The sequence below is a fragment of the Mandrillus leucophaeus genome, unplaced genomic scaffold (genome assembly GCF_000951045.1).
Source record: "Mandrillus leucophaeus isolate KB7577 unplaced genomic scaffold, Mleu.le_1.0 Scaffold114, whole genome shotgun sequence".
NCBI classification, from domain to species: Eukaryota; Metazoa; Chordata; class Mammalia; order Primates; family Cercopithecidae; genus Mandrillus; species Mandrillus leucophaeus.
The window spans coordinates 1,190,781-1,204,949 of record NW_012099654.1 but is presented as its reverse complement, the minus strand read 5'-3'; the positions used below and the strand labels follow the sequence as shown (position 1 = coordinate 1,204,949).

General features: G+C 40.4%; 1 protein-coding gene across 2 annotated transcripts in view; it reads left to right on the top strand.

The window, feature by feature from the left end:
- Nucleotides 1-14,169, top strand: part of PDE8B (phosphodiesterase 8B) — a 243,906-nt gene that overhangs the window by 145,162 nt on the left and 84,575 nt on the right. For both annotated transcript variants that reach the window (XM_011996259.1, XM_011996265.1), the window contains 2 exons: nt 1,913-1,970; nt 7,734-7,822. In XM_011996259.1, coding sequence (XP_011851649.1) covers nt 1,913-1,970; nt 7,734-7,822 — 147 coding nt within the window. The remainder of the gene's footprint in view (nt 1-1,912; nt 1,971-7,733; nt 7,823-14,169) is intronic.

Genomic DNA, 14,169 nt, shown 5'->3' with positions numbered 1-14,169 from the left:
TGATACTTCTCTCCCATTTGGCTTGGGGGTCCTACTGGGTTCACGCCATTCTCCTGCCTCAGCCTCCCGAGTAGCTGGGACTACAGGTGCCCGTCACCACGCCCGGCTAATTTTTTGTATTTTTAGTAGAGATGGGGTTTCACCATGTTAGCCAGGATGGTCTCGATCCCCTGACCTCGTGATCTGCTGGCCTTGGCCTCCCAAAGTGCTGGGATTACAGGTGTGAACCACCACGCCCGGCCTGTTGTAGTCTTTTAATGGCTGTATTTAGCTTCGGAGAGAATAAGAACTTCATTAGGGCCTAGGACCTGTTGGACTTGGCCTCATTATGGCATTTGGCACAAATTCTGTGACAAAGGCCAGGAAAGTCTGGCCCAGGGGACTTGAAATGCCTCATTCCAAAGCCATGTGAATACAGCAGGAAATCATGGCTTCAAAGTCATACCCTTACTGAAGACTCCTACTTACCTGCTACTCCTTGAGTGTCTTCCTAGGAGCTCTGTCTTCTCACTTTGTTTGATACCCACCACGGGATGTGGTCCAGAGAAAGTAAAGACATTGTCCTCACTGGTTCGTTACACCTCTCCATCCTGGTGGGAGATTAAGATTCCACAGGGAATGAATGAGGGGAACTGAGACATAAGATGAGCCTCCTTCAACTCTCCTTTTCACATTTATCTTCTGGACACTCAGAGATCTGAATGAGGTTATAGAGGCTTGGACATCAATACCAGAAATGTTCAAGGCCACACAGCATTTTTCCCAAGCCTGGCTTGTTACACGGGTCCAAGAACAAAACACTCTTGTTTTTCCAACTCATATGGCAAAAAGGTTTGCTAGTCCTTGACAAAATAATGGTTGACTATGGCTTATTTGTTATGATTGTCACCGACTTTTCCTGGTTTTATTGTAAAATATTTCATATAGAGAGAGTGGTAATAAAATGAATGTGTATGTCTATGTCACCAGCTTAAGAAATAAAACATTATTAATACCCTTGGAACCGTTTTGTGGCCTTCTTAACAGTCAGAGAAGATAGAACTTGGAGTTCCAGAAGAAAAACAAAGTGGGTAAAATAGCTTTTCCCTTAGGGCAGGAATCAACTATGGGTAATGCCACAAGTCAGCACTGGGACTTCTGTTCCTGTTTGCTATCTGCGTTTCCACCCAATCCCTTTTATTCCATTTTTCTTCCCTGGTTCTTAGGGTATGTCCCCCATGTTACTTGCTGGCTGTCTCAGACCCTGTTTCTCTATTTTGGTGATAGGGAGCCCAGCGATGGCATGTCTTCATGACAAGGCAATCCATATCCCACCTTGTACTCAAACTGAAGTCCTGAGACTCAGCGGTAGGCTCACTATAGCAAACCCTCTTGTGAAATGAGTGGCAATTATCCATTTTTGTTTTCTCTCCTTCCCTTCTAACTGTGTGTTCCTGCTGATACTTCTCTCCCATTTGGCTTGGGGGTCCTACAGCCTGGACTGCTGACTATCTTCCTCATGTTGAGAGTTGGACCCAGCTCGGTTTTGGTGTGGGAGTCATACTTCCAGATGGTTTGGGGACAATGGTCTCAGAATGAACAGTGCACCTAACATCCCTTTATGGGACTGCTCCCATACACGTGGCTCAACCCCAAAGGGCAGCTGAATTGGAAAGGGCCACTCATGTATACTGAGGGTGGTACCTCCAGGTACGCTGCTGGAGCTTTCTCTACTGTTTTTGTTCTTTTTGCATCTGGAAGGTAGATGTGGGGTCTGTATCCTTGAAGGCAGGTGTGCCCCGTGGGCACGTGCTCGTCAGGAAGCCACTCTTGGAGCTAACGCTGTGTGGCCTCATTGCTCTCTCTCCATGTTTCAGTGTGAGGAATCCTGGTTTATATCTGCTGAGTGACCACATTTTCTGCTTTGCTGCAGATCGGATGACCATGAAGAGGCGTCAGTCCTTCCTCTTCTCCATGCAGGCTTCAACAGGGTATGTACAAGATGTCCAGCATCTCTCTCAGGTGCGGGTACCTTAACCCCTGACTCCCATAACAGGAAGGCGAAGCCGCCACGGAGAACTGTTAAGGAAATGAAGCCCCAGGACTGTTGGGGAAAGGAAGAAACTGTGTTCTCATGGGAGAGTAACGAGCAGCTGCCAGTCGAGCTCTTTGCCTTTTTTGCTGTCTGGGTTTTCTCCATATATCTTAGCAATAGATATACAATGACATAAAAACCCATCTTATTATATCAGATTAAAATTCTGTCGTCCCAAAGTAATCTTATTTAAATCAGTACAGTCAATTCGATTAGATGTATGTGTGATTATATATGGATATATCCACCAAATTGGCACCCAAGACTGTTCATCAGGGCTGGCCAGAGTTTATACCCTAGGGACAGGCCCATGATGACTGTAGCACCCTGTAAACTCCTGGTTGAAACCATTAACATCAGCAAAGAAAAATTCTTTGAGTGATAAACTGCACAAATAACACTGAGATTCCACTTGAAGATTAAGAATTTCTCCAAGGAAACTCACTAACAAACTAAATAACCAAGCTCACCCTGCATCTCAGGGTAGAAATTAGATTGGAGGCAAGGCTGTGTTCATGCAAATGGAAAGGAACTGATGGAATGGACTTAGAAGAAAGGAAAGAAAGGGAGGAGGAAAAAGATCATCAAAACATGAATGTTTAAAAGAACTATATTCCCTAATATTAAAAGAAAACAAGTCCTTATAGAGAAATTGTAGAAGACCTTACTTCATATTTTAATTTTTTAAAATAACAAATATATATATTACTCCTATGTAACGAATAAAAGGCTTCCCTTAGGAGAATAATAGGATAGAAGACCATGGTTTACTTATATAGCTTTTGCTGATCATCTAAACACAAGTAATCCTATAGCATCCTGTGACCTCCTGGCTTAAACTATAAGCATCATGAACAACACTGATGTTCAACTTGAAGATTGAGATTGGTTACTCCAAAGAGACTTACCAACAAACTAAGTGATTAGGCATACCCAATATCTCAAAATCTTTTGGTAAGAGTAATCTGAATCCCGGCTGGGCACAGTGGCTCACGCCTGTAATCCCAGCACTTTGGGAGACCAAGGCAGGCAGATCACCTGAGGTCGGGAATTCGAGACCAGCCTGACTAACATGGAGAAACCCCATCTCCACTAAAAATACAAAATTAGCCTGGCGTGGTGGCGCATGCCTATAATCCCAGCTATTCGGGAGGCTGAGGCAGGAGAATTGCTTGAACCCGGGAGGTGGAGGTTGCGGTGAGCCGAGATGGCGCCATTGCACTTCAGCCTGGGCAACAACAGCGAAACTCTGTCTCAAAAAAAAAAAAAAAAAAAGAGAGTAATCTGAATCCCAAGTAGATGGAGTGATATAGTCTTTAAAAAATAGGGTACTGCCTGTGCCTTGTGAATTATGAAAATCCTCTGTGTGCTTTAAGTAATGGTACTTTGCTACTCCGGGCTTAAAAATATATATATTCCTCTTAGTTGTAGACCACAGAGAAGCAAAAACTACCTTTGTGATGCAGTTGTTTTGTGCTTTGGTATGCTTCAGTGTGGAAGTCACAGTGCTGTAGAGAAGATTCAAGGTAGTCTAGTGGCTCACGATGTGTGATCGAAATGAATGTTTCCAGCTAGCAATATTTTTCACGCTCCTAACACTTTTTCCTCTTGTCTGTTATCTCTTCTCGCAAAGGTTGGCGTTTGGTTCTGAAAGCTATTCTTAGGTGCTATATCTTAATGAGAATGCATGAGACAATGCTTCTGAGTTTTGGAATGAAGAGTTGCAAAAGAAAACTCAGCAAAGAAGCCATGTGGTTGAGACAGATTTTCTTTACTCATTTTCTAAGAAATAGCTCTAAAATTATTCACAGGCTTCATGGAACTTCTGTGAAATATTGACCCCCCAACTTCACCCCATTCCAATGTTGTCCTTTTCAAGTCTGAGTTGGGACCTCATGGAGTGTGAGGACGTAGATTTTCCTCATTACCTGGGGGATGATTGGAGAATGGCGATGACACACTGTGAGTTTTATCAATTAGGGACCCATGTACATGCTGTTGAGTGTCCTTTTGGAATTCTACCTTTAGTTCAGTGATGCTCCCTCAAACTGGTTTAGAATTGCTGCCATTTGAAGCGATGGCCTCTTGTCTGGAAGGCTGAGGTTGCACATCTGCTCACAGTTAGGAGAAATAACTGGCGCTCTTTGGGTGCAAATGCTATTGAGAACATTTAACCAAAGTTCCATTGTTTCCTTCTTACACATTTTATAACCTGTCCGTGGTGCTCTGGAAGGCTTCACTTCCCACTATCCAGACGTGTTACTGTGTTTTGCAGTCAGCCTCAGTGAATAAGCCTTTGGCGAAGGGGCATTAACGGCAGTAGCTGTCAGAGACCACCTGGTGTTCTTCAGTGCTGACCCTGATAGAGGCCATTTGCTGGTTAGGTCAGGGTGCCCCCAGTAGCTCAGGCTCATTCCAGGAGAAGCGCGCTGCACCTCCAACAGCTCTCCTGGCGTTACTGTGGCACACCATCGGCTGAGACTGATCTTCAGGTGGTGGTTCTCCTTTTTTGGGTAAAATCCTGTCTTTCACAACTCTCTGCCCAAGCACCTTTTCAAATATGCCAGTTATCCTTGCCTTCCGTGAGGTTGTTTCCCATCGCCAAGCTGTTTTGATTGTATTAGATCATCTGCTTTAACTCACCCCTGGGTTGCTAGCTAATTGGCTGGTGCTTCAGTCTGCGGTCCCTGAGTGGGGATCTAGGAACAAATTGTGCCATCACATATCCCACAACAACTCCCCTTGAAGGCTCTGGAGCTGTGTGTAAGCAGCCAACTATATAGATGCTCAGTCCACGCTGAGCCTTTTAGAAACCAGCATCTTAGCAAAGGACGGTTACAGCTGTTTTTATATCAACTTTATGTGCCTCTTTTTCTATTTGCAAAAATGTTTGTTCAGTTTAACAAGTGTTTATGGAGTTCTGCCTCTGTGCAATGTGCTAGGCATGCCGGGGGCACAACTGTAGGGACACGGTTCTCTGTGGAGAGGCCTTCTGTGGAGTAGGAAGTGGGGAGCTACGATTTATTGTCAGGCCCAGTTCCCAGTGATTTACTTAATCCTCCTGTACATATGAGGGATTTGATATTTTCTCCATTTTTGCAGAGGAGGAAACAGGCTCAAAACAACTAAACTTGCCAGAGCTCACACTCATGACAAAGTCCAGAAGCAAATGCATGTTGTTTAACTCCAAACTCTATATTGGGTCCACTAAAGTTAGATTTCCCAAGCTAGTGCTCCACAGAACACTACTGTACCAAAAGCTATTAATAGGTGGTCCGTGAAAAAAGGCTTCTATGGTCAAATAAGTTTAGGGAATCAGTGAAAACTCAGTTGCCCCTCCTCCCACACCTGAGAATTCACAGAGCACTTTTGCAACATTGCACATTAGCATTTTAAATGCTCTGAGATATCCTGTAGTAAACAAACCTGCTAACTTTGTGTATCCCAACATTTTCTTTCCATTTTTTGCAAAAACGAATCCATGTTTGTTATAGAGAATACAGATAAGCTAAAAATTAAAATTATTTATGCCACTAGCCTTTCAGATTTATTCCTAGGCAGAAATAGCAATGACTGTGTATTATTTACAAAACAGCGTCATGATATACATACATATCTTTCAATGTTATGCCAGCATTTTCAAACGTGTGTTATCATGGTTTTTTCATGTTTTTACAAAACATCAGCTAAAAACCCCCTGAGTTCTGTTATAGGCTGATATATAGCTTTTATCCATCTAAAAGCTCAAATGGAATCTAACCACGTTTAACTTTGCTCTGTAAATCAAAGAGAAAGTGTTTCCCTTCTGTGTATGTTTATGGCTTCCTCTCTTTCCTTAGCCCTTCCCAGTTTCCACGTAAGAATAGTGGAGGACCAGAGGCCCAGGGAAAGCCAGAGAGGGGCCAACCACTCCAGATATGTGGAGCCATCCACTTCAGTGTATATTGGGGGGGTGTGTGAGAGAGAGAGGGAGAGCGGGGATGGCGGGGGGAGAGGGAGAGAGAGAAGAGAGAGAGAAAGGAAGGAGTGAGGAGAGGGATTGATTTTTTTCTCTGGCCAACTTGGGTGAAGGAAATCTAAGAAACACATCTTTCAGCAGGATCTAGTATTCTCCTTCTCCACCTATATAGCTACCTGAGAAGCAAAAGAATGTGACTGGTAGTTTGGAATACTTTGGAATTCTGCTTATCTTTCTACTTAGTTTGCCAGCCATATGCTTGGAAAGGCTTGCATGATGTGTTTTTTTTAATCAATTAAAATGCAAAACATTTCCCCTTTCCTAAGTAGAATTGTCCTTAAATCTCTTCCCTTACTATTTTTTACTTGCTTTTTTTTTTTCCTGATTTCATTATTTCTCATTAGGTATTGACGTGATCATGTCAGAGAAGTGCTCAGTTTCCTATATACCCTACACTGAATCATGTAGCATATATGAGAAGTGTCAACCAAATTACTTTGGGATTAAGTGAAAAAGGGCCTACTCCTCTTTCAACGTGGGATTTGAGCAGCTCATACCTAGCATAAATGGGTGCTTTGTGGGTCTTTGATGAAGGACAATGTGTGCTGCATTTTCTTCTGCATTATTATTTGCTTATCTATCTGTTCATTCATTCACTACGTTTATTTGTAAATACAGGAAAGCTTTTTTTCCCATTGAGATGAAACTAAAATTAGCCATTTTAAAGTGAACAATTCAGTGGCATTTAGCACATACACAGTATTGTACAATCACCACCTCTGTCTAGAGACCCTCTTGCAAAACAAACAAAAAAAGCCATTTTCATCATCCCCAAATGTGTTCCCATTAAGCAGTCCCTCCTATTCCTCCTCCCCACAGCCCTGGCAACCACCAGTCTGCATTCTGACTCAATCAATTGACCTATTCTCGATATTTCATATACATGGAATCATACCATATGTGAATTTTTCTGTCTGGATTCTTTCACTTAATACTTTTTTCAGGTTCATACATGTTGTCGCATGTATCAGTATTTTATTCCCATTTTATGGTCAAGTAATAATCCATTGTATGTATAGACCACAATTTGTTTATCTGTTCAAATGTTGAACATTTGGGCAGTTTCTGCCTTTTGGCTATGGTGAATAATGCTGCTGTGAACACACATGTGCAAGTATTTATTTGAGTACTTGTTTTCGGTTCTTTGAGTATATACCTGGAAGTGGAATTGCTGGATCATATGAGAATTCTGTGTTTAACTTTTCCCCTGCATTAGGCACTCAGAAAATTAGGAAGGAAGTAAAGAGTAGGCTCTCCCTTCCAAAGAGATCATTGATAATGTGCTGCACACTGAACATGCTGAGTGCTGGGTTTTAGATGATTCTATTAGTGCAATATGAAGCAAAATGTTTCAGTAATTTACATGGCTGGGCAGGCATTCTGTGCCCTAGAGTGTTCATAATGTAGTTTATTCTACCTTTGTTATGAAGGAAGTGAAGTGTACAGTATTACTTGCTGTTGTTTCTCATACATTTAAACAAGCACTTTGAACACCTTGACAACTGTTTCATCTCATCTTACTTACTAATTGTCTTATATAACGGAGTTACCTGGGGGTAGGAACAACTGTTAAGTTTCTCTGTTTGGCTCTCAAAGAAGTAACTATATATGTCTTATGTATTGTCTTTGCTTTCTTTTCAGAGATTTATGGAGAATAGCAGCATAATTGCTTGCTATAATGAACTGATTCAAATAGAACATGGGGAAGTTCGCTCCCAGTTCAAATTACGGTATGTAGCAAAATGAGACAGTAACATGAGGTTAACAATTCTTTAGAAAATCTTATCTGTCAACAGGCTGATGTTCATGGGTTCATAGCTGAATCCCAGGGATTTTGAAGCTTTTAAACAGGCAATGAATGGCAGCTGGCCAACAGCAGTATCTTAGCCAGAAGGCCCGTTATATAAAGAAATAAATTGGAAACATTTCTTCTTTTGACAGTATTTTCCACTATTTACAGAATTTTAAAATTGTAACCTGGGAAAATGTTTAATTTTTGCACAATTAGATGGAGATTGGGAATAGCCTTGAGGATTATTTTCTACATCCTACTTTCAATATTTATAAATTTTTACTTGGATTGTTACGCATAGGGGTAAACTAATGGCGATATTTATCATGCTAACCATAATAATTGCTAAGTAACCACAATAGCAATTTTATTAAGTCTGTTTGTGTCCTCAATATGCATGAAGTAGCTTTAAGAAACCAGTTTTAAGTCTCTTTACAAGCATGTAGTGTTTTAAGATCTGGCTTGTCACTGGTGCTCAGTTCCAGGGATGGGATTCTCTGGGTGTCTGGCTGCTGGCCAGAATGCTGGGCTGGGGGATGTTCTGCTCCTGGACCCTCTGAGGAATATCAGGGTCCTAGCTCCTGCCTGGTTTTGCTCAGGCTCCACTCTGGCAGGCTTTTTGGACCCTGATGTTTTCCTCCCTTCTCAGTCAGGGAGCAGGGAAAGGAGGAGGCTCTTCTCCACCCATGGGCCACTGCGGGGCCCAGTCCCCAGGAAATTCAGGCTGTGGGATGCCAGAAAAGTCTGTAGCATGGCTTCTCTCTCTGGCTGACTGAGAAGTCATGGATAGTTTGAGGCTCAATACAAAATAAGTAGGAGAGCATCCTATTATAGTGATTATATGCCTTATCTTGATTACTTATTGTCATTCAAAGATGACAAAACCCTTTTCAAACTTAATTATCCTCTGTCCCAGGGAGGCAAAATGAATTGACATAAACCTAGAGAAGCAGTTTCCCCTGGGGTGCACCCTGGTCAGGGGAGTCACTTTTTGGTTGGTAGAGTGCTCTAAGAAATAAAGTGTGGGATAAACAGTCACTTCCTTAGATAGAAAACTATTAAAAAAAGAATCTCAAACCAGTGAGAAATCAGATATTTTGGGAATTCAGGTATTTTTTAACAGCCCTTGGTAAGAAATATTGCCAAAGACTTTTTGAACGTATAAGTAAACTAGATCCCTTGGTTTATTTTTATGTATATGTTAGCTTCAGAGCACTTCATAGAATTTTTCTAGAAACCCACGTTGCCTTTACTCCATAATTTATGCCTTTTAATAATGTAGATTAATTGTTATTATTCCTGGTGATCTCTACTGTTTTTAATTGAAGGTTAAAAGACTCAGCACTTTTATTTTAGATGTTTACACAGTAAATATAATTAGAAAGAGGGGGGTTTTATTGTGGTTTAATTCTTCAGCTGTGTATTACCCACAATAAAAAATGAACAGCGCAACACTTCATTGCTTTGATAGGCAATTCCATTATTTGATTTTAAATAAGTTTCTGGTTTTTTAGGCAACATTACATGTGATGGCATATGTGAGTTGCCAGGAGATGCCCTAATACAGATTCTGCAGTGCACATGGGGCACTGGAGGGCTGTCCCAGGAATGTTAGGGGCACCTTGTCCATGATGAACAGGGCAAAAGCAGGCCTGGAAATTTGAAGTAAATATCCCCAGCCAACAAGAGCATAAAGAAAAGCCTTCAGGTTATTGTACTGATGAAATCTGTTTAGAGCCAGGGCACCAAAGACTTTTTAAGATCTTATCAGATTCAGAACTTTGCAAGTTTCTAAGTACCTACCATTATGTAAGTACTATACTTCTGACCCCTCACTTACTAGAACTGGTTGGGGGCATTGGACCCATTGTTGAGGTCATAATGAAAAGGCTCAAGTTCTTAATACAAATCAGTGTGAAACTGGTGAATGGACCTGACCCAGGAAGGTAGTGGCCCCAGGAAAGAAGGTTTGCCTGGCACATGGATTATCTTGTCTTCTGCACAAGCTTCAGCTGTTGCTTTTTGGTGGGTTCTGCCTCAACCTTATTCAAGTTATCGCCCTTTTGGGTGTGTGTGTGAACATGTGCGTGATTTTATGTGCATATTCCCAGGTATACTATATCTAGGCCCAGCAGATGGAGGCAGTGACCCATGCCATGGCCCCTCCCCAGCTCCTTAGGGCACTTAGGGACGTCTAGCACATATACCTGCACCCCAAGGCAGGCAAGCAACTCTATCATTTGTTGCAGACTGGGAAAATGAGGCTCTTTATTATACAATGCTAGAATAATTATAGTCTAATTATATAATACTTTCCCCTACAATTCCGCCCCCAGCTGCAGCTAAATATGTAGCATTACTGTCATTCTGCAAGGACAGTCTGTACTGCAGGATGATGGTGAATGTTGAAGGTAGACACCTCCGTCTGGGTCCCATGTCTAGTGACCATATTTACTTAACCAGGAAACAAAAAGGATCACCTGATGTGATCAAATAGAAAATGTAGTCTAATTTTAAGATTCTATTATATAAAATAACTTTTAAAGATATGAGAACTAAATCACATATCTGTATGCCTTTGATTAATTACTCTGTTGAATAGAAGAATTTATGAAATGGAGAGTGTCTAGGATAATCTAAATTAAATGATGACTATCTCTTCTGATGTTCTTACACCTCTTTATCATGAAAAGATCTATTTTATCTAAAATAAAGATAATTATTTAGATACTTAGCAGGAGTTTGGGCTGATCGATACATACTAATGCAGTACCAGCTATTGTTTGATTCATTAGTCAGTCTAGAAGTTACATCCAAGTCATTATGTTTATTTCAATCCAAATCTTAAGACAGTAGCAATCCTCAGTTTTAGAAAGAATCAAAATTTTTGATGGACAAAACTCTGTATTCTGTGGAACACCACACCTCTCAGTATTAACAGACATTTATAGAGCACTCTATTCTCATATGAGCTCTGCGTGATAGCTATTGTGTTACAGGGGTGGAAACTGAGCTGTGAAGGCTTAAAATAACCAGTCGCTATTGCTTTATTGCCCAGTAATGAGTGCTAACAAGTAGCTAAGTCATGATCCTCTTACCTCTTCCACTCCCTGCTCCCAACTCATCCCAGACTCCTACTGGGATGTGGACTTGTGTTCAGAATCTTTTCCCTACAAGCCACCACCTTGCCCAGTCCTACCCTTGTTCCAGGCAGCCGCAGAGTGTGTGTGTGTGTGTGTGTGCGCGCACGTGTGTGTGTGTGTGTGTGTGTTGGTGGAGTCTAGATAGAGCACTTTTGGAAGAGACACAGGAGATAATGTAACCCAACACCCCGACTGACAGAGGAAAACACTGAGAACCTTCACAGCTACTCAGCATGTTGGTGACTGTGGTGGAGTAGAATCCAGGCATCCTGCTTTTTCAGTCTGGTGCACTTTCCACTCAGCATAGTACTACATTATTTATAGACTTTATACCTGGACCTCTGTAATATTTACCTTTTCTCTCTGGACCTTCAAGGGCTCTTAAGAAGGTGTGGGGAAAATGGTGACATTACCTGTACTTCATGGGTTTCCACACCTAGGTTACTTTTCCCTTGTGTTTCCTTTTTCTAGTTTTCCAACTTTTTAACCTGAAGAATAAAACATAAAGATACCTGAGACAAAAGAATTGTATGGTTCCCAAGAACAGATATTAATAAAGCTAAGGTTCTTCTGCCAGAAGAGTATGAATAATTAATACAAGCAATTAAGTTCTAAAACTCTAGAAACATGACTCAAATTGATTATCTCATTTTGCTGCAGGTTTATTTAAATAGAACCATCAACCAAAGAGGTTGAGAGCCTGAATAAACATTGCAGTCTGGTCATGTTTGTCGTGGGGGGCGGGGATGGGAAGTAGTGTGCTCTTTCTACCAATATTCTTTCATTTCAACTGTTGATAAGCATTTACTTTGTCTTATGGGGCTTTATACTTATTGAAAATTTCATGCTTTGTGGATAATCATAAAATGAATATTTAATAAATTTTGGAGATTGGATCTAAGATCATGTATAAAGGCAACCTCTTGAATTGATGAAAATGATAGTAGTCTGAAGTACCTGTTTATATATTTAGCTGAAACCTGTTTACATAGAGAAAATACTTAAGCAAGAGAGGAATTTGTCATTTGATAAAATGTGTTAATTAAAGCTTAATTATCCAGCTCTCAAAGTTAACAAATTAGTCCACATAGAGTGTGTTTCTCCACAAGTGACTTCTGAAAGACAGCTGTTGCCCAGGAAATCCCTAAGGTGCTTTGTCAAGTTTTGGACCAGGTGCCTGGAAAACACTGTTAATAAGACTAGCTCTTGCTTGTCTCTTATGAGGCAGTGCAGTGACAAATTTGGTAGCAGTTTTAAAGCCCCCTTTTATTCTTTTTTCTTATTTTAAATTATCATATTTACAAGTGATGGTACTAAGACAGTATACAGTTCAAATTGGGTAGACTGGAGCAATTTAACTAAGAAAATATACTACTGCACCTGTAAGCCTTTTCAGTTGAGTTAGGTTGATATTCTCCTCTGCTCTGCTAACCCGTATCATGATTACTTGTTTTACTTACCCTCTCACACTGATATCTTCATTTCTGCAACCATAGGATTGGCGTCCTGCAGTTGGCTAAAATACTGCACTCTGTACGCATACCTCACTATTATTGAATACTGTTCTTGGTTTGACATTTCAGGTATACTTACGAGAAAAGATAGGCTATGATTCATTTTTTTAACCAAAGCCTTTTGAAAGCCTTAAAGAACAAAGAAGTATTGCTCTGTGATCTGAAACATAACAACAGGTATCGTGTGTTGGATGCTCATATTGTCCCAAGCACTTCAAGAAATGCCTCACATAAACTCTCTGTTTTGATCTTTACAAAAACCTGTGAAATACATATTATTATCCTCATTTTATGGATGAGGAAACTGAGGGCCACTGAAGACAAAAAGTTGCCTCAGGTCGCATAATTGGAAAAATACAGAGCCAGATTTCACCCAGTTCTTTCTGCCTTCTTCCTTCTAAACAGATCAAAATAGGATGACAAAGTTAGAATGCCTTTATGAGTGGAAAAAATAACATTTTTCAGAGTGTTTCTTTTAAAGAAAAAACATCAATCCAGTAAATCAACAGTTTTTTTTTTTCTTTTTGCAATGTGTAAGAAAGCTTTTTGTTGGGATTCTTTAAACAGTCAGTATAAATAACAGAGCTCTAGCTACATGCTTGCTGTGTTGGACAGTAAATAGCTTACTGTATTTGGAGTTGCTCTAGATTAGGAAATTGGTTAAAACTGTAACAAAGAAAATGAGAGTCTGATTCCAAATATTCTTTATGCATTTAGTTTGAAAGATGACTTTTTTTCCCCTCAAAGCATATCGTTAACCCTCTTAGTCTGTTAGGATTGCAATAATGAAATATAGTCATGCATCATTTAATGATGGGGGTATGTTCTGAGAGATGTGTCGTTGGACGATTTTGTCATTATGCAAACATTGTAGAGTGCACTTACACAAACCTAGATGGTATAGCTTACTACACATCTAGGCTACATGGTCTAGCCTGTTGCTCCTAGGTTACAAACCTGTGGAGCATGTTACTGTACTGAATATTGTAGACAGTTTTAACACAGTGGTATTTGTGAATTTAAACATAGAAAGGCACAGTAAAAATGCAGCATAGAAAGATTTAAAATGGTACACTCGTATAAGGCACTTAGCATGAATGGAGCTTGCAGGATTGGGAGTTGCTCTGGGTGAGCTGGGGAGTGAATGGAGAGGGAAGGCGAAGGCCCCGGGCATTATGTATATATGACTGTAGACTATCAGCTTTGTGCTCTAAGGCTACACAAAATTCATTAAAACATTTTCCTTTCTTCAATAGTAAATTTGCCTTAGCTTACTGCTACTTTTTAACTTTATAAACCTTTATATTTTTAAACTTTTTCACTCTTAAGAACATTTAGCTTAAAACACAAACACATTTCACAGCTGTACAAAAAATTTGTTTCTTTATGACATTATTCTGTCAGCTTTTTTCTATTTTTAAATCTTTTTTTTTTTAACTTTTTAAACTTTTTTGTTAAAAATAAGACAACTTTGGCCAGTGCCTACACAGGGTCAGGATCATCAGTATCACTGACTTCCCCCTCCACATCTTGTGTCACTGGAAGGTCTTCAGGGGCAATAACACACATGGAGCTGTCACCTTCTATGGTAACAATGCCATCTTCTGTGATACCTCCTGAAGGACCTG